General features: G+C 31.6%; 1 protein-coding gene and 1 long non-coding RNA gene across 2 annotated transcripts; both read left to right on the top strand.

Moving 5' to 3' along the window:
- Positions 1-425: 425 nt before the first annotated feature.
- On the top strand, positions 426-9,097 carry LOC134723576 (uncharacterized). Its single transcript, XR_010108117.1, has 6 exons — positions 426-474; positions 1,593-1,653; positions 2,603-2,631; positions 3,509-3,539; positions 7,688-7,719; positions 8,992-9,097. It is a non-coding gene; the product is annotated as an uncharacterized LOC134723576 (long non-coding RNA).
- Positions 9,098-11,030: 1,933 nt separating this feature from the next.
- On the top strand, positions 11,031-15,393 carry LOC134723575 (caspase-7-like). Its single transcript, XM_063587151.1, has 5 exons — positions 11,031-11,281; positions 11,728-11,897; positions 12,280-12,385; positions 14,121-14,332; positions 15,145-15,393. The coding sequence occupies exons 1-5, from the start codon at positions 11,101-11,103 to the stop codon at positions 15,256-15,258; spliced, it is 783 nt and encodes a 260-aa protein (XP_063443221.1). The 5' UTR covers positions 11,031-11,100; the 3' UTR covers positions 15,259-15,393.
- Positions 15,394-20,826: the final 5,433 nt, after the last annotated feature.

The following is a 20,826-nucleotide window of genomic DNA, read 5'->3' as shown; positions in this document are numbered from 1 at the left end:
ATTAAAATCTATCACAATTACATTGTAGTTGGCACATGCAATAAAGTCTTAAAATATAAGATAGCGCTTAGTGTCTAAGTTGGTAAAAATTGTAAATCTTAAAATAAATATGTCTTGTGTTGGTTGTTTTTCGTTTTTTTTTTATTTCAATACACGCATATCATTTCTAAACATATTATTTTACACATACCAGAAACTTTTTTCTTGTATTATAACTTTTGTATATCTTTTTAAACCATTGTGTAAATATCACAGTTCGTAAAAAGAAATCGGTTAATTGGTCATTTTGTATATTTTCTAGTCTTTCACCTCTGCAAATTTCGTCTTGGTCTCCAAGAAATCTTACAAAACCACCTGACATCGTTATTCATTCACCTCATAATGAAAAAAAAGAAATATCAAAAGAACATTTAGCAGTTAAAAGTGTCAGAAGGAAACGGACAAATTCTCGAACCAGACGGCGTAAACGATCAAGTAGGTGTTTTTATTAAGTAGCACTTGACGGAATTTACGATGTATAATCAAGATGTCTAGATAATAAATCAATTTCTAAAAAAGAAAATCGACGCACCCCAAATTATACATACGAAAATTATCTGTGACACTGAAATGCATGTTGGTGAAATGGACTCCAGAAAGGAATTAAAGTACGGATGTTACAAATCTAAATATTTAAAAAGAAAGGGACGAAGATACCATAGGGACAGACAGACTTATAAATCGAAAATAAACTGAACACGCCATGGCTAAAAATGAAAAAAATCAAACAGACAAACAATAGTACACATGTCACAACATAGAAAACTAACAAATAAGCAACATGAACCCCATCAAAAACTAGGGGTGATCACATGTGCTTTGGAAGGGTAAGCAGAGCCTGCTTCCTGGTCGGTTGAAAACAAAACTTTACAACAAAAGAGATGATTTCAGCTTTCCAATTATGAACTTTCCATTTATATGTAGCATCATTCCAGCATCGCCTGCATATATTATACGGACTTTATATCTCCCAATTGATACAAAATTCCCAGGCTTGTGTTTACTATCATAATTTCCTTGATACAGAGTTGCTGCTAAAAAAAATCTATTAAACCGTGAGTTCAAAATTGTGGAGTCGAAATTATGCCATCGTAAATTTCATAAATGCCATCGCGCGTTGGTTGACCATTAATGAATATTCAATTTACTCAATCCCTTTTCACGAATGTGACTTGTGGAGTAGGATCTGCTTACCATTCCGGATCACATCAACGCCCCGAGTGTTTTGTGGGGTTCGTGTTGGTTAGTTTTTAGTTTTCTATGTTGTTTCTTGCGTTTCCCTATTAATTTGTTTTTCTTTTTCTTTTTGAGCTATTCGTTGTCAGTTTATTTTCTTTTTATGGTATATATAAGAAGATAAGATGATGAGTTTGAATGTCCCTCTGGCATTTTTCGCCCCTCTTTCATATGTTTTCCATCTGTTTCAATACTTAAATGTGTATTGTTGTTGTTTTTATTACTAAGATCATTGAGGTTATTAGGAACTACATGTACCCTCTCGTATCCTATAAGTATTGAAAACATCTGTACAATAGTCTCTTTACAATTTACAGGTGACTCCAACAGGAGTTCACGTAATGACAAAGATTTCAACTTACTGGATGACAGTGCAAGGTATATGTAAGAGATTAAGAACATTTGTTGTGAATTTGATGATTTAAAACAACTTAAAAATGTCTAATTGAGCAATATTTTGAAAAGCCAAATTCACGAAAAAGCTTCAGTAATGTATTTTTTTTTTCATAAATAATAATGAGATTAACAATAAAAAAGAATATTGTAAATGGACCTCTTTGTCCCCATATGATTCTAAAATTACACAACATTCAAAAGTCAGGAGTAATATTAATAATAATCTTCTTTATCGTATACAAAAGCCGATGTGATATGATTGCCAATTGGACAAATCTTCACAAGTGACCAAATTAAAAACTTTAGGTAACCGTACGGCCAACAAAGAGCAATACCAATATTTATACACAAAATACTTTATGTCATCTCTGTAGGATAGGTCTATCGTGGCTACATTTCTGTCATAATAACACCTTATGTAAGAATCCGGGGTTTTGATTGGTTGATAGCCAGTGTATTTTTTACCAATTCACTGTTATCAAATGAATATCGTTCATTTTAAACGGGTATTTGCTAAAAGGATATGCCTTTTTTACCCTCTCAGCCGTGATATTTGCCAAAAAATACTCTATCCGACTGGATGCTTGTAACGTCAAGATCATCAATGCGAAAAATACCAGTCTTGAGAAAGAATTTCCCTCGCCTTACGGCTCGTGAAATTCAACATTCTCTCGACTGATATTTTTCCGCAAATAACCCTCCTTAACATGATATATCTGTTCAATATTCAGATGTTGTTTAGCATCTTCAGCATTGAAGTTATTTAGGGTTGTATTTTTCTTCTGGAACAAAAGGGGTTGTAATTCAAATTTTCTTACTGCTTATTATTGATAAAACCACTACTGTATGAAATGCAAAAAAATAAAAGGACCACTTGTTATATTTCAAATGAAAATTTAATAATGTCTTTTATTTTCTATTTCATTTTCAGTCTAAGACGACTAAGTGTATCGGACAATGGTAAGTTATCAGTTCATCGGTATAATTTTACAGTTAGAGAAGAGCTGTAACTCTCTAAAACTTAACATTTGACTGTTCCATATGTAAGTGTTCTATTGGGTACTTTTAAGTTTTTTGTATGATTGAATTGTATCTCTTTTGCCACTAGACTTGTCTAGACTAGATTACATGATAATGGTTTGTACTTTACTCTAGAAACAAACGTAGTGAGGATTGAAATCATGTTTTAATGTGATCATAGAAATGATATAAATGTTTTAACACATATATCATATGTGAAAAAGCTCTATGTTCAGTGTAAACTACTGTAATAAAGTAACTCAGAAGTTTCGTGGAACTTTGATGCATACATGTAGCATAAAAATCTATGTTACATTTGTATTTTATTCTTTAACAATAATAAAAAAATACCAATGTCGAAACTTAAATTGGTCAGTATATGTCGTAAAAATTCAAACAATTGTATCAGAAAGAATTAAGATTCTGACCTATTGATTAATAATTAACATTCAATAAGTTAACCACGTTAACAGGGTATAGACAATAATTACAGTTCTTCGTATACTTTTTAATCAACTGTTTTTCTTAGTTTCACTTATACGTTTATAGGAAATTTAGAGACGCTCCGATATGACTTTTTTATTTTAATTAACTAAGTTAAATATAAAACACAAATAGCGAACTCAAAAATTCAAAACGGAAAGTCCCTAATCAAATGTCAAAATCAAAAGCACAATCACATTAAATGAATTGGAATCAATTGTCATATCCCTGACCTGGTATAGACATTTTCGTAAACATAATGTAGAAAATGGTATATTGAACCTAGTTTTAGTCGAGATCGATTCCTAATTGAAACAATTCACTTGTTTTTCAGAATCAAATTATTCATTCGAAAGTGATAGCAGGTAAATAATTTAATAACAATTCGTTTCAATGATGTACGCAAAATGTTTTTGTTTAACACAGAAAAACAGTCCTCTTTTTCACATATACTTGTTTATTGCTAAGGTAGCACAATGCAAAGCTTGTATACCTCTAATTCCCCAGTTTTAAAATGCTGTAAGTTTCTGTATGATGCTTGAAAACTTACAAAAGTGGTATTTATGGATAGCGAACAAATTACTCTTTCAAATTAATGCAATTTTAGCATTATTCAACAATTGTAATCAATTATAATGATAACTGTGTCTATTAAATTTTAAACGAAATTTTTACTTTTAATTGAAATTAGTTTCTTTATGGACACCCAAGAAGGTTGAAATTATAATATATTATTCCTAGTGCCAATATCTACAAAAAGGGTGGATAGAATGTATAGATCAAATTGTACATCTAATCAAATATATTCTACTTTTATGTGGTAAGGATGTTTACACTAATTAGAGATTCATGAGAGAATGGAATACGATAGCAATAATTTGGGACACCATGTTGTAGCTCCTGTTGTGTTGAATAAGTTTGCGTTAAAATTTCTCCTACAGTAATAGAGATCATAGAGCTAAATTATTTCCAGTGAACCGAACAAGATTTTGCCATTCATTGCATAATAATTAGTTACATAACGATTGCATAACAAAAATTTTGCATTCATTTAAAAGATTAATCTTATATTAATCTATATATACCTCTTTTATTAATTTATATGCAGTCTTGAGAAAGTAACAGCATTTTAAAGGTTGTAGATGGGAAGTAGAACAATCTTTGTATTATGCTACCTTAATTGCAACATATCAATCGGATTTTATAACGGCACCCTAGCAGCTACTTTGATCAGTATTATAACAATACTGCTCACAGTAATAACAAACGACCGATCTAGACGTTATAAGCAGCATAAATTAGTTATTTCGAACGTAAATGTTACGTTTTTGAAAATGTAATGTAAATAGATTCGAAAAGCCACTATTTCAAAATTTTGTTGAATAAACTAAGCTGAACGTGATGATCGTATAGGCAGATTTCCAGATTGCTTAATTTATTGTTAAGGTACATATATATATATATATATATATATCATAACTCTCTTATTCATTTAAAAAAATGTTGCAATATATTTACTTCATGGCAAAGTAATTATAACTGTCCTTGCAGACTAAAATATTTCGGGTTCTGTTGAAGTTATATATATAGACTGTCTTATAAAGAAATAATAAATTGGCTATTCCGTTGGTAATTAAACATACACCAACCGTCTTATAAGCTACTAAAGAGGGGCGAAAGATACCAGAGGAACAGTCAAACTCATGCCATAATTTTACTATTTATATTATGTTTTAAATTTATACATGAATAAAGAATCAGTTCTTCCTCCTCTCTACTACAGCATGATTATGTACTACTATATACCAAAATTTAGTAACTAAGTGAACCCTCTGTCATGACTATACACTCCTACATCTGATGTGGTAATTAAAAACATCTAAATCACATTATATATTTAATGCTTGTAATCGGGTTTTCTCCCCGTAAACCAGGGGCAAAGTTAACCTCTGTGTTGTGCGAAATTTGGTTTAGATGGTACCAAAAATCATGAAAAGACATTGTTTGGCTCGTATAATTTTTATAACATTCTTGACAAAATATCGACTTTGACCCTTTGACAAAATATAAAACTTTCTCACTTTATCCAAAAATTTTCAATAGATTTTTTTGACAAGTAACAATTTTGAAACATTGAGAAACTTTTTAAATATTTCCTTGACAATAAAACTTTATTTTAACGATCAGATGATTTTAACAGATTCATCTCCATGTAGCTTTATGTACAGCTTTAAGCTGCTATATATACTTCAAATGGAAGTTCGGATTGTTGAAAAGAAACACATAATCGACAAAAATCATACATGATTGTTTCAGACGTACCTCGCTTAAACATTGCATATAAAGTAATGTTATGTGAATCATTTTTTTTTTTTAAGTTAGTTTTGGTAAAAGGAAGATAATCTAATTTTAATCATGTTCCATTGTAAAGTATCCTACATTGATTTTGCAATTCTTGTTAGTCTTTTTGTCAGTTAGCTCCTCATTTGTATTTTTCTTTTGCTATGAGAGTTCCTTATGAAGGTCACTCTAAAAAAAATCGTCAGACGCAACTGATTTCTTAAGTCTAATTTTCAATAATTGTATTATATGCCTTATACTTATCGTAGGTTGACACTAAGTATAGGCAACGTTGCTTATGTTCAAGTAAAAGCAAAAGTACCAACTCCAGTATTAACTTAGAAGGGGAAATTCATAAAAACAAATAAAAAATCCTAACACTCCAATAGGTTAAAAAGGTTAATCAAACACTACCAATAATAAAATTAGTTAAAAATACAATAAAAAAATTAATATATTTAATACGTCCGAAAGTAAATAAGTATATACAGTATGCATAAAAAAAGGTTTACTAAAACAAAATGATGTATGCAGTCGAAAATCAGGTTTATAAGGTACACATAACATAATATATCACTAAAGTTAGATATCAGTATACCAACAACGCATCAAACATGTCAGGATTATAATAATAAAACATAACGCATTGTGTTATAGGTTGCATTTCTGTAAATATTTACAATGCAATTTACCCATAGGAACTCCTTTTATGGCTAAAACTGTAACACGAAGTTTTGAAAAAAATCTTATCCTAGAATTGACACTTCATATGCTATACAATTTTTTTCAAAGTTCAAAATATAGGGCTGTGCGGCAGATTTTCAACGTTAATATGCCCTGAACTTTTCAGAGTTCCTTATCCGTATTTGGCACAACTTTTTGGGAATTTTGGATTCTCAGTGCTCTTCAATTTTGTACTTGTTTGGCTTTATTAATATTTTGATATGAGCGTCACTGATAAGTCTTATGTAGACGAAACGCGCGTCTGGCGTACTTAATTATAATACTGGTACCTTTGATAACTAATTTAACTAACACTAATTTTCTCAACTACCCCTATCTCGAATGAAGGTTTACCAAAGTTTTTAACGTGAACAATATTTATTGAAAAAGCAAAGTGTTGTTTACGATGTGTACATGCTTCTGTATGAAGATGTTATTAATGGTAAAACAAATTGGGTTTCTTATGTACGAGAGTTGTTGTCTAATCTTGGCCTGATTTTTTTTGTGGATTTCACAGGATGTAACTAATGAAGTTTTTGATATTGTTAAAAAACGTATTACTGATCAATAGTTACAAGAGTGGTCCACATCTTTATATGATTGTGAAAAACTTTGCATGTATAGAAGAATCAAGACAGATTTTTGTCTTAAAAATTACTTAAATTTCTTTTGTGATGTTCGATTACTTACGAAACTACGTAGTGGGACACTTCAATTAAATATCGAAGTTGGTAGATATACTAATACGCCAAGAGAATAACGATTGTGTCTTTGTTGTAACATGAACGTTTTTGAAGACGACTATCATTTTGTTTTAGTTTGTCCTGTATACAGACCTGTAAGGTCACATTATTTACCAAAATACTTTTGTTCTTGGCCAAATATTTATAAACTGGACCAATTGTTAAAAGCTGTCAATAAAACTGTAACTATAACATTATGTAATCATATTAAGGCAGCATGGAAAATGAGATGTCAAATTCTTACTTAACTTTGTATGATGTGTTGTTTTCTGCTGTTTATTATTGTGTCATATATGTGATATATGTTTTGATTGCCATAGCATGTAAATGCTTTTTGCAAATAAATAAATTCATTCAATATGCACATGTATATATATTGGTAACATTTCCAAGTTATGTCTCTATGAGATGGAACACAGAGAGCATAACTGGGAACCAGTATGTAAACAGAACTAATTTTCTATGAATATTCTAAATCTCCCCAAAAGAGGCGTGGTTTGAGAAACAGCTGTATTTACAAAGTGCAACCTAAAAACACCATTCTCAAATAAGAATAACTGATTATTCAAGGTCTTGTTTTTAAAGATTATACAATGAGAAGCTAATGTTTTCTTTCATTTTTTTTGATAAATTGGAAACTTTTAAAACCAAATGTTACCTTAAGTAGTTTAATTTCATCTTTTATGTTTTTTACGGATTTATTATAGACTATCCAGTCCTAACAGTGTACTCAATGGAGGTATGTAACATTAGTTTTATGATTATTGTAAATATGTAATGACATTTTAAAATAAACTACTACATGAAATAAAAACACAGCTGATGAGTCTAAACATTGTCTAAAAGACTGAAAGTTGTTATTTAATTTATTATTAATTCTTTCAAGAACTATTCAAATAAAAATTACCGTTTCAGAGCAAAATATATTTGATAAAAATTTCATGACTCAAGAATGTGACTTTTTGGAATTTGTGTAAGATGTTCTGACTTCTTGCATTTTCCCCAACAATACAGGATAAAATATGATGCCCCATCATTCCCATTTTTCCTTTCATATAAGGCCTTAATAGCTAATAAAATTGTATTTACCAAAATATAAGCAGATTCGAGATTTCTTTCTTTTTTTTTGAAACCAGAATAATACAAATGCAAATATAAGGTCCAAATCCGAGTCTTTTTTTTCCTGCCATTTTTCAAACTGAAATAACTAAAACTTATTTAGCCTTTTACCTATTTTGTTACTAAACTTATACTCTTTCGACTTAAACATGTTAAAGTATCAACTTAAAATTCTTGATTTGTACAATTTCACTTTAGTACTTTCAACAGCGTCTTTTACCCCAGGGTGACTGTGAATTAGAAATATAATCACTACATGACTTCTTCCAGTCGGCAATAAAAACCTTTGTTAAAATAGGGTGTTTGTTTGGCTGTGAGGGATGTTCTAGTACGCAGTTACGTCGATCAGAATGGGGATGTTACATTCGATACCTCGTGTAGAAAGACTGCCACACTCTGTACCCTTGTAATAACTAGTTGATGGGTCCATAGGTAGCATGATGATGGCTATACTTGGTGATTGGGAACTTGGGAACATGGACGAGAATAGATCCGGGATGGATCCATTACTTAATAAAATTTTGAAAGAAAAACTAAGAAACCATAAGGTTTACTTTGAAAACCAAAACTACTTTTTGGTTAGCCAAAATGTCTGTCCCTATCCGACATAACTTCATTTTACAGTGGCAGTCTGATTTCTTCGACTTCTTCATCACACGGCCTCAATTAGACAACCAACTATCTATTGTTTTGGTTGTTAAATTGTTCTCGTTCTTAAGATGTATGAACTGTTTGTCCCTGGAAAACAAAAAATCAACCAATCGTGTTTGCTCTTTAAACGTTATGATTAATATCAAAGATAATACTTTAAATTTAGATAATGATGTTGATGGGTGCATTAAGTTGATTCAGTCATATGTATATAATTAATTACCATTACCATTATTAATAGAATATTTTGATCCTGTAAGGGGACATAACATTCTAATACGAAATAAGACGAACTGGTGAATGACATAACTCAGGAGTATTAAACTAAAAAGGTTCCTCACATTTTGTAAGTACTACAGGGTCATGAATGCCTGGATGTTTTTTTTTAGAAAAAAAACCCAACTTAAGTGTTTAGAATGGTGATAGCATTTTAAAGTTAACAAAACCTAATACTATTTTATTTAACCAACGAAATGTTAGCAACTTGACCATATAAAGCCTCGAGGTTCAAACGTCTTAAACCAATAGTATCGACGCAGTGGTCATAAAAAGAACATCAAGCAACACATGCAATTTGAAATGGATGTGGTGGGCACGCATTAGACTCTTCAGTTGCGTTCCAATTAAAACATTTTAAATGCGTTTGTCGTTATCAAAACATTATGTCTATTTAAATAATCGATTCAATATTTCTGTTCGGTTGAATATGTACTCGTAGAAATAAAAACAGTTCTTAATGATTATTTTAGGACGTGCATTTTTACAGATCAGTAAGTTATATATTAACGTATGTTTAAAGAATGATTATTTTTTGTTGTCGCCTAATTATTTTTTTCTGATTGATATGCTATTTTCATCTACTATTCTTTAAAAATGAAAGAGGATGATACCAATGACCAGATAAATCCATATGTCGTAGAGAACAAAATAAAACATGACAAAAAATGTAAAAAAACAACAAATGAAAAGACTAACAATTGTTTGCAAAATAACCAAATTTTTAAAGTTATGTGATTGACACCTTATAATGGGTCCTTGACAACTCTTAACTGCAGCAAGATGGCAGATTATCAGCATATGGGAAGCAGGGATGTCGCTGTAAAAACTGCACGTATTGTTGGTCATCACCATTTCACTATGAGTCGTTTTGAGAATAAATCAGGCAATAAACGCTGTTAAAGACATTCCGAGATAATGAAGACCCCCCTATACCATTTGCTAAGGAAAATCAAGCATAATGAAGGTTGGTCAGAAGGAAACCCTTTGCATACAAGACAATAAAAAAAAAGAGTGGTAGCCATACAGGAGCTTTTTAACAAGAACTGTTCGAGATCGACTCATCGCTACTGGTTATCGTGCGATAAGACCATTCGGAGACCTTTGATAACGAACAGACACACAGTTTTCCGTATCCAATGTAGTGCAGAGCTCGCTAAAGTTGGAAATTAGCATCGTGGAGGAAGATCCAATGTTCAAATGGAATTCGGTTCATCTTCCTTGGCACGATCGTAGCCCGGATTTCAACCATATTGAGCATATTTGGGACACTTTTGGGCGAAAGGACACCCCAGTTCAAACACATCATGAAATAAACAATGCCCTTCATCAGAAATGGTTGCTGCTACCTTAGCAACAAATTAGTCGATTTATGGCAGGAATCAGAAGACGTTTAGATGCGGTTATCCGTTTGAATCGAGGCTGCTCACAAAGTACTAATTATTTGGCGTATAACGATCAACCATGATATAAACAGTCATCTAAGGATTAATTTTGAAATGTCTGACATTGAAAAGTTCGACTACAGTAAAGGTTGTAAAATGCATTTTTTTTGTACAAAAAACACTCCATTTTGGTATTAAAATTGTGGTTATATAAATCATTTTTTTTCAAACATTTTTTGTTCGTTTCAATGCCAATGTTATCACAAACTATGTTTCAATAATATTATACACATCTTTTATTATATTTCATCCAAAAAAACAGGATGATTTTTCAAGTTTTAAAAAATCAAGGTGTAGCAATACTTTTTTCCATGTGTATATATAAGCATCTTGTGTTGTAGTGTTGCATGACACTGTCGCGTTGTTTATAAATGATACTATTTGCCATGATCAATTGAAATTCTCGAAATATTAAGTTTAACTGTTTTGTCTGGATGAATGCGATTTCAATAATTGCTTGTGATAATATATGCATTCATTCGTATAAGGTGTAGAACACTTTTTTGTTGTTTTAATGTGAATATCTTTTATTAACTAGAATAATATTTGAACAGTTTTTAAATAAAAGTCTGTTTTGCAGTCTCTCCAAATGTGTATCTGTACTGGATCGAAGGGGACAATATTATTTTATGAATCACAACAGGAGAGGATATTTTGCGATATTTAATTTTCAAATGTGTGGAGACAAAATAAAACAAGGATCTGAAAAAGATATTGAACGTTTGGATACATGTTTCACAAAACTTGGATTTCAAACAGAAGTACTGCAAAATTGTACAACGGCAGAAATGGGCCGTGAACTTAAACGATGTAAGTGTACTTGACTGTACTAAATGACTTATTTATTTACGCTAATCTTCTACATGTAACTGAACTAACATATCCACGTCATTAATGTGAATTTTTTGGTATCAAAATTTTATTGATTATATCTTATCACATATATGTTGTAGTCAAATTATAAATTCGGACGCACGAAATGTATAGAGAGTTATTTTCTTTTTTAAGGGGTTTTGATCAGAATTAGTACATTTAACTAAAAATGATTGGCAGAAATAATAGTGCGTGTATATATTTTGTGTGAGATAATAAAAATCAACCAGTTTTATGGTTTCAACTCAAACAAGATCAGGACATGCTTTCGGTTTAGTTGCAAATGGCATTATGTCAAGTTCAAATGTAACTTCTAGTTATGTAAATAGCTAGTCTTTCTTTTTAAGTTATTCATACTAATACCTTAATTCAATGTATTGTAGTAATGGCAATTGACCAAACAGATTGTGATTGCTTCGGAATGGCTATACTAAGTCATGGGGAAAATGGACGAATATCGACTCGAGATGGATCTATTACTTTGGAAAATCTTATAAGAAAAGTTAAGAAATGTGAAAGTTTACTTGGAAAGCCAAAACTAATTTTTGTTCAGGTAAGTTTTTATAATTCCTATCAACCATCTATAATTTGTTTTTAAATTGTTAGATAGTGTTTCATCGTTTGGCTTTCTGTGATATGACAAATTGGTCTGGAATCATAAAACGATTCGGTGGTGATTTTGTAAATTAAGTATTAGGGAACCATATTTGATTCAAGGTCTCATAAACATGATACACATCCGTATTGCATAAGGCTTATTTAGAATTATCTCAATTCACCTGTTTTTAATAATTGTGGTTAGCATTTGTTCTGTCTTTTTAATTGATTATCACCTTTATGATTTTGCTTGACTGTAAAAAGTAGTTTTGTTTATACTTACATCTTTCTTTTTGTAATCTAATCTCGGAATTAAAATTAAACGATTTGTTTTGTAGAGTTGTCGACTGGACCATAATTTGACTACTGATGCAGCCGTCGTACAGAGTATACCAAAACTAACAATTGAATCAGACTTACTGGTATCTTATGCTACTACGAAAGGTAAACAAATAAACATAACTTCTTTCAAATGAACTCTATAAATGTTGTATAATATTTAAGGGATGACTTACACATTTTTCTGTATATGAAGAAATAACATTGAAAATGTGGTGCACACTGAATAACCCACGTAGAGGGCTATTTTAAAATGTGCACCACATTTTTCATTTTATTTCGAATAGACAGAACGAATATCAATCATTCCTTATGATTTAAATCTAGTTTTCATTTTAGGACAGAGTAAATCACGAAAAAAACGTTGATGACGTTACGTCTACATGACAAAATTATGTCTATGTGCTGATAGACAAAACACTGACAGCCAATCAGAAGACGTGTCGTATCCCAAATTAAATCATATAATATTATCATAGTTTCACAATATCTAAAAACTAATGCATTTAACAAACAAAAGAAAAATTGAGGCTATATAAAATTAAGAAACAACAAAAAGACAACAACACGATCAAAAAGCAGATATATGTCATTATAATATCAATGTTACGAAACACCCGATTCATAAAAAAACACGTTACTCGTGTGTTATTGAACAAACAGTATGTTCTTCGACGATATAGAAGTGTCTATGGAATACGTCAAGCTATCATTCGTCAGCATTCCGTAAATACTTTCCGTAGATTCAACAGTGGTTTTTTAAAATAACTATAACAATCTAAACATTTATTAGTTCACACAATACTTGTTCTTTTTTTTTTTTGATGAACAAACCAACAATTAATTTCAAAATATAAGTATTCATGGTAATTCTGTATAAAAGAGGTCTGATGCATAACTATTTTGCCTCCTCTGCTATATATCTAAAAAAGTAAAAGAATGAGCGATAGCAATCTCCGGCGCAGAGCTCACATGTTCGTTCCGTTCAATACTTTGTAACACTACACTCAATTAAGTGCAGTAGTGCAAAGCATGTATGGAACGGATATGAACTCTGCGCCGGAGATTGGAGCGATAGATGAAAATAAAGTTGTTGTATCACTAAATTGTGTTTGTGATCACTGAACGTCAAATTTTGGTTAACAGGGTTTTCACTTTAAAATATAATGAATATGAAGATGCAAAAGTATAGTTGAAACCATAACCATAACTATAAAAAGAAAGCATTCACTGTCTACAAATGCTTGCATAATAAATATAAAAAAAATGTATATTACCTGCCTCTTCTTCCTCTTCTTGTACTCCATAAGCCCCTCAATAATTTTGAATCCCCTTGCTTCCCTTAAAGTATTTATTGTATCTTCACTATTACTATCTGCATCTTTTATTTACCAGTTATCAGTTGTGCAGCAAGTTTCTCGTCATTTTCTTTAATTCAATTCTGGAGACTTGTCCCTTTGCTTCAAATGTTTATTGTGAATCTTAGGTTAATTTTATTATATTTTTTGTAAATTTTGAAATGAACCCAAGTACGTATCTGACGCTTATATAGCTAAAGGCTAAACTTTTACAAATAAAATACCTTTACATGGCCCTGTTCCAGTCAAAAAGTCACACTCTCGAGTAGGCACACATTGCAGATCAGACGACTTTCCTGGTATTTAAAGTTCTTAATTGGCGTAGGCATAAATTTGAGAAACAGATATCATATAATATTAAGAAGAAAATTAGCTTCTGAAAATATCATTGGTTTGATTCGCTTTCTCTCCAATTACAATTTTACCCTTTATAAATATCATCAGTGGAGTGTTAATTTAAACTCATATTTTTTATCATATAGGAAATGTTGCATATCGAAGTCCTGATCTGGGATCACCTTATATTCAAATACTAACAGAAATACTGGAGACAAAAGGCGACAAAGAAAGTCTATTTGACTTATTGACGGAAGTTAATGCGAAGCTCCAAGAAATGGTCCAATCACTTGGTGCTAGCTGCGAACAAGTATCAATTTTTGAGACTACTCTAAAGAAAAAACTACAGTTTGACAAAGTATGTTGAACGATTTTCACCTGGATTCTCAAAAATGTCATCAGGGTTACCGTATAGATATTGTTCAAGCGGTTTAACGTAAACAATCAAAGATATGCTACCATAGTTACCATATAAAAGTCTGTGAAAGTAATCGTGCACAGACATCGAAACAAATCTGCCATCAATTTCACCCTATATTAAATATCCTCCAATGTTTCAAGGTGTTTTGACTGTTCGTCTCACAGATCTCGTTCGACAGGTTTATGCATAACGATAACTGAGAGAAAAAAGGATATCTTCCTTAAAAACTCTACTGCTCTATCTTCACAAAATGTCAAGTTTCTTTTTAAATAGTTTTGCCCTTGTGGTGTATATGTCAATGAGACAGCAACCTAACACAAATAACTAAAATGGCTTTACACACACTATTTACGATATATTAAACATTTTACCTAAAAGTCTCTGAAAATGCAATTATCAGAGACTATCAAAGGTCTAATATGAATGTAACTTACGGTAACACGATTAACACAGCATATAACAGGTTTGACGTGAATGTTACTCTATGGATTCTAAAAAAGCCCTTTAACACATACAACTTAAGGTTTGTCGATAATGTTACCCTACAGGGTCTGTAAAAACAGATACGGACTCTGTAAAACCAACTTCACAACGGACTTTCAAAAGCCTGTCATTCGTGTTACTTTTCAAATGATTTGTTATAAAAATGGCATTATCCTCTAGTCGTAGTGCCTAATTCTGTGTCAGTAATTTATAATCCATTATCATATCATATTTTTTTTTCTCATAAATTACGTATTTTGTTCCAGATTGTTGCAGTTTATACGAAATATTCGGATGGAAGAATCGAATATGAAAACAAATTGGAGGAAAATATTCAAGAACAGACTTATGTTAAATCGACTCAAGATTTAAGAAATTGAACAGTTAATAAACACAGAATTTAATGTACGGGTAGTGAACTAATCATGTATATGCTGTTTTGCCTTAAACTTTTCACAATGAAATTTGTAACATGTACGAACGAGAAAAATATTAAAGTATTTACATACTATGAACTACAATTGGTTTTAACAACACCTTTAGCGAGGACATTTTGAATAATCATGATTCTGAACTAGTGATGAATCATACGTGTAGATCTTCCTTTAACATTAAATACCAAAATAACGCCAAATTTCCTTACAAATAATACGATATTGCCAAGATTTATACAATGAGGTATGAAACTCTCCGGATTTTGAACTTTTTTTTAACAGTCAAAACCCGCCTTTATGATAACTGTGAATTTCAATAATATAGAGGCTGGATTTTTTATATATGGATAGTGAAGTTATCGAAAGATAATTATGTTTAAATGATCATGAATTCAATAGAAGACCCTCTCCTCGTGCTATAGTACTATGTAACATTTTAAATTATTTACTATTTACACGTCACGTCAAGTTATCCGTATTCTAAAGTGTAATTTCTCGAAGGTAACATCACATGAGCTATAAAACCTTTGATACAGTCATGACTTTTGTACTCAAATTTCTCGTTTAAGATTATAAATTGATTTCAAAATCACTCCAACAAAGTTGACCTTGGGTGAATATGGCTTTACTTTTAGAGTCTCTTTTTGGTAATAAAGCTACTTCTTTATAAACTTGGTTTTCAAATGTTTGAATGTGAGTGTGAGCATTCCGACATGGAGTGTATATCTCAGTATATATGACAGGACTTGCATATTAGCCAGTTCAAATGTTCTTGACAGAAATATTGCTACTTGCATGGACGCAATTAGCCATGGGAAACACGACGAGTATGACCAGTGAGGCAGGAAATACAGATCATTCCGTAGAACCATAATTGAACTATTGTTCTGCGTAAAAGAGTTATGTTGCTCTGCTGCCCCTTTAACTATTGTATGATGTATGTCACTATTAATGTTGTGTCAGTGCTGTAGTTCTCTATCACTATATACATCCAAATATAAAAAAAGAATATGTGGTATGATTGCCATTGAGACAACTGTCCACAAGAGAACATAATGACACAGAAATGAACATATATAGGTCACTGTACGACCTTTAAAAATGAGTATAGCCCATACCGCATAGTCAACTATAAAAGGCCCCGAAATGACAATGTAAAAACAATTCAAACGAGAAATCTGACGGCCTTAATTGTTTAAAAAAAAAATGAACGAAAAACAAATATGTAACACATAAGTTTACAAACGACAACCACTGAATTACAGGCTCCTGACTTGGGACAGGCACATTCATACATAATGCGGCGGGGTTAAACATGTAAGCGGGATCCCAACCCTCCCCTTAACCTGTGACAGTGCTAGAACAGTACAACATACAGTAAGAACAAACTACTTGTATAAAAAATCAGTGGAAAATGCTGAACTCATCAGATGAACAAAAATACAAGTGAAAGTGGCGGGTTTTAATTCACATACGATAAAGTTCGAGGGTAAGACATTCAATTTTACTATTGATCCTATATATATACATTTTATATGAACATGTCTTTGGGTTAGACAAGAGATATAATATGATGTGTATTTATCCACAATGATTCGTCAATGTATGTTAACAAAAGTAACATGGTGGGTGTCCCATGTTTCGTTGCACTTGCGTTTGCTCAATCAATTCTTTGGTGCAGATTGTGATATTCAATCTTTAGTTGTCTATGTGATGTTTGGTAGAAGGTTTTTTTTCGTCTTTTATCTTTTTGTCATGCTGTTAGCTGTTGTATTTATTTTTATTGACCTTCGGCATCTCTTCCCTTTTTACTCATAAGATAATGACCAAAATAATAAAAAGATAGAAAATTTAAAATAAACGAATATATCTGAAGGAGTTCATGTTATTTTATCATTTGAATACGTATGAAAGGTTACAATTTGCCAGTTCCTCCATTTTTGAAACACTGTATATGTACATGTAATACTATTTTAAAAGTGATTTCTTTAGAAATTGATGAAACTTTTCAGTCCAAGCGTTAATTCGATTAATATTGAAATATTTTCAATGGCATGTCTGCATGCGTATTTTAAGTTAATAAGCGTGACTGTGTATTCACCGAAAACGTATTTTTCAGCGTTATATTGCTATTATAATTCCAATGTAACCCAAACGAAAGCAGTAGGTGTATGAAGTCAACTTCAGACCGGATTCGTCTACCTCAGCATAAGAGTTAAAATTGATGGTGAAAGTTCCATAACTCTGGATAGTCCGAGATTACTCTGTTTGCCAGACAAGCTGGGCCGTGGGACTCTGTTTTTTTTTATATTGGACGAGCTCTGACGTCCCACGGCCCTAGATTGTCTGTCAAAACAGCCGTTAAACGTCAGAGTAATATGGGACTAAACTCTGGAATGATAAATCAGTACAATGTTTAGATGCACGGCATATTATGTTTTATGTTCACCAATTCCAACAATAATGTAAAGTTTACAATAAATAAATCCAAGAAAAATCAAGTTATCATGGTTCAACATATGAAAAATAAATTAAATATTAATTCGAAACCACTTAAAAATATTTTAGTTTACCCAAACACTACCCAAAGGTAGAGAGAGTGGGTAGGTAGGTTGGTAGGCATTTTCATTGTTTTTCAGCAATAAGACATTGAGGTGTCAGAAATGTTTCCATCGTCCTGTCTGTTTCACATCAGGACAACATAAGATTTTTAGGAGCAAGCTATTTTCTGGATAGGTAGGGTTAGGGCAAACAAACATATTATTTGTAATGGCCTATGGCAAACAATGTCCAGAACTTCTGAAAAGACAAATAAGAATATAAAACAAAACTTCGAAAAGGAATCCCAACAATAAAAAAGGGATATAGGAAATCAATCTAATCATACTGTAGTGAGTGTTGGATGGTGTAGAATTTGCCTTAAATCTGACGCGTAAAGTCCAGTAATTCTAGAACAACATACATCAAAGAAATGTTAAAATCGAAAGAAAGCAATCCACATGTGTTCAAGTACTAACATGTTTAAGTAAATTTGAGTTATAGTAAGAAGTGTTGACAGATATAGAAAGACGAACAAACCAATCTTTAGTATTTCATACTACGTATTATGCTGGAAAAACGTATAAAACGAAAGAACATAGCATGATGTGAAAATTATATTTATTGCAAACAGTTTGACTAGTCTAGGAACATTCCGTTTTCAATTTTCCTCGGAGTTCAGTATATTTTGTCATTTTACTTTTTAATATCAATTCGGTATATGTTTTACTCGGGGAAACAAGTTGAACTCGATAAGCAGTGCTGATAAAAGCAATTGTCAAACATTTAAAGTCCACACGTTATGAAAAAAAATGCATCGAAGCTTTATTGACTGATGCTTGCTTTATGTCCAGTGGCAATTATTTCAGGACTATCATCGATGCAACGAAAGACAAAACATTACATAGTTATCTTTAGCTTCTAGGTAGCAACCCGATATTCCTTATAATTACCAGTGGCGGATCAAGAAATTTTCATAAATGGAGGCCCACTGACTGCCTAAGAGGGGGCCCGATCAAGTCATGCTTCAGTGATTCCCCATATAATCAACCAATTTTTTGACGTTTTGAATTAATACTCTTTAAAGTGTATTGATTATTAATCGGTTAAACATTCAGAAGTACGCAATTGTTTTGTAAAAAACATCAAAGTTCAAATTGAAATAAAGTTGTTAAATTCTCAGTACAGTGAAAAGAAAAATAGAATAAACATATAAAACAACACTTTTAGTTTACTGTGCTGTGAAACATCATACCGATTAACGAATTCGTGATCGCGCGCTTTCTTCCTCCAAAACCAGATAGAGAAGGTTTTTTTTTGTTAGGACCACAAATCAATCCTTTTTAATGAATATGAAAATAAATTAATGTACTTAGGTGAGGACTACTTGTTTTTTCCTACGATACAGGGTAAAATATTTTTACCCATAACAACCATTTTTTTTTTCATTAAACGTTTACCAAATTTAAAACAGATTCTGCATTTCTTTTCTTTCGATTTGAGACCCCAGATATACCAATGCAAATATATGATAAAAGTCCGAGTCAGCTTTGATCAACCTTGCCCAGCCATATTTTTAACATTTAATTATCTCAAAAGGGAGCTTTAAAACCTATTAATATTTTTATCCCATTTTGTTTCTAAAGTAAACTATGCTCCCCCAACTTAAAGTTTCAATTTTAAGTTCTATAGATATTTTTTTTAATTTCGACTTAGTCATGGATTCAAGTATGTAAATGTGTCCACACCAGTTAAAACAGTTATACTTGTCAATGAGTTGAGTGTTGCCTTAGTGGTATCAAATCACGTCTCCTTGTTTTATATTGTAGACCACTTGCTTAAACTGTTTTAAAAGTTTTTTATGTTGTTTCATTGGTTAATACACATATAATTATATAACGGTCCGAATATGGTTTACAAAGTAGTGAAAAATGGGTCAAAAATAGTAAAGGCTATAGAGAAAATGGATCAAAATATTTCAAAACAAGAATCTGTCCATACATAATTATATGTATAGTAGTACACGGATCATCATGCCACACTCGCACTTGCATTTTCTATATTAAGTGGACCGTAAAATTGCGATCAAAATTCTAAATTGGCTGAAAATCACAGAGAATAATTACCAAGTTGATACGACTTCAACGTCATCAAATACAACATTTACCAAAAACTTTAATCTGAAGCGGGACAGACAGACAGACAGACGAACGGATGGACGCACAGACCGAAAAACATATTGCCCCTCATAAGTGAGGCATAAAAACTATGGTGGTGATATATAATCAAAATAAGAAAAATCATAGGAATTCCAATAAAATTTAAAAAAATAATGGAATGATAATTTAAGAATACAGAAATCAACCAACCCCCCCCCCCCCCCCCCCCCCCCCTTGTTTTTTACCCTTTCGTGATTAACCTGAAGTTATATATCATGTCTGACAGTTTGTTATGGAGCACCGGAGCCAAGTAACAAAGTTTTGTTAAATTATTATACATTTGGTTATTTGCCAGTATTTTCAGACCGCGTATTGGTTACTTTCGTTTTGGATTTTCTGAAAATCCTCACTCTTTATAATATTTATTTACTTCTATTTTTACATAGCGACTTGACCTAGATTATGAGTCAGTTAGTTACAGGTTTACTTTGCCAGACACGTCATTACGATTGAATGGTATTTTCCATGTTTAAATGTAATCTTTCAAGTGACCATAAAAATCAAGCTATCGGGGATTCCGGATAACCCACTTGACCTTGTTGGACATTTAAAACATTGGGGTTTTCCGTAAACATACGATAAGGTACACTACGAGTGTCTGTCTGTGTGTATTATGTAATGATATTTACAGACAAGAACATGCAGAAGTGGTAAGTAAATTCTATCTATAATTTAATATACTCTTGAGAAGCACAACGCTGTATAATATTAGCAATTACATTTCATACACATGTACCTCAATTTTGAATAATATGCA

This window comes from Mytilus trossulus, chromosome 6 (genome assembly GCF_036588685.1).
Source record: "Mytilus trossulus isolate FHL-02 chromosome 6, PNRI_Mtr1.1.1.hap1, whole genome shotgun sequence".
Classification (NCBI taxonomy): Eukaryota; Metazoa; Mollusca; class Bivalvia; order Mytilida; family Mytilidae; genus Mytilus; species Mytilus trossulus.
This window is presented reverse-complemented; position numbering and strand designations above follow the sequence as displayed.

Excerpts from the sequence above, each read along its gene's own strand:
- LOC134723575 (XM_063587151.1), top strand. The coding sequence starts at position 11,101 with ATGAATCACAACAGGAGAGGATATTTTGCGATATTTAATTTTCAAATG. Across the intron at positions 12,386-14,120 it reads ATCTTATGCTACTACGAAAG|GAAATGTTGCATATCGAAGT; the intron begins GTAAACAAATAA and ends TTTATCATATAG. Across the intron at positions 14,333-15,144 it reads AAAAACTACAGTTTGACAAA|ATTGTTGCAGTTTATACGAA; the intron begins GTATGTTGAACG and ends ATTTTGTTCCAG.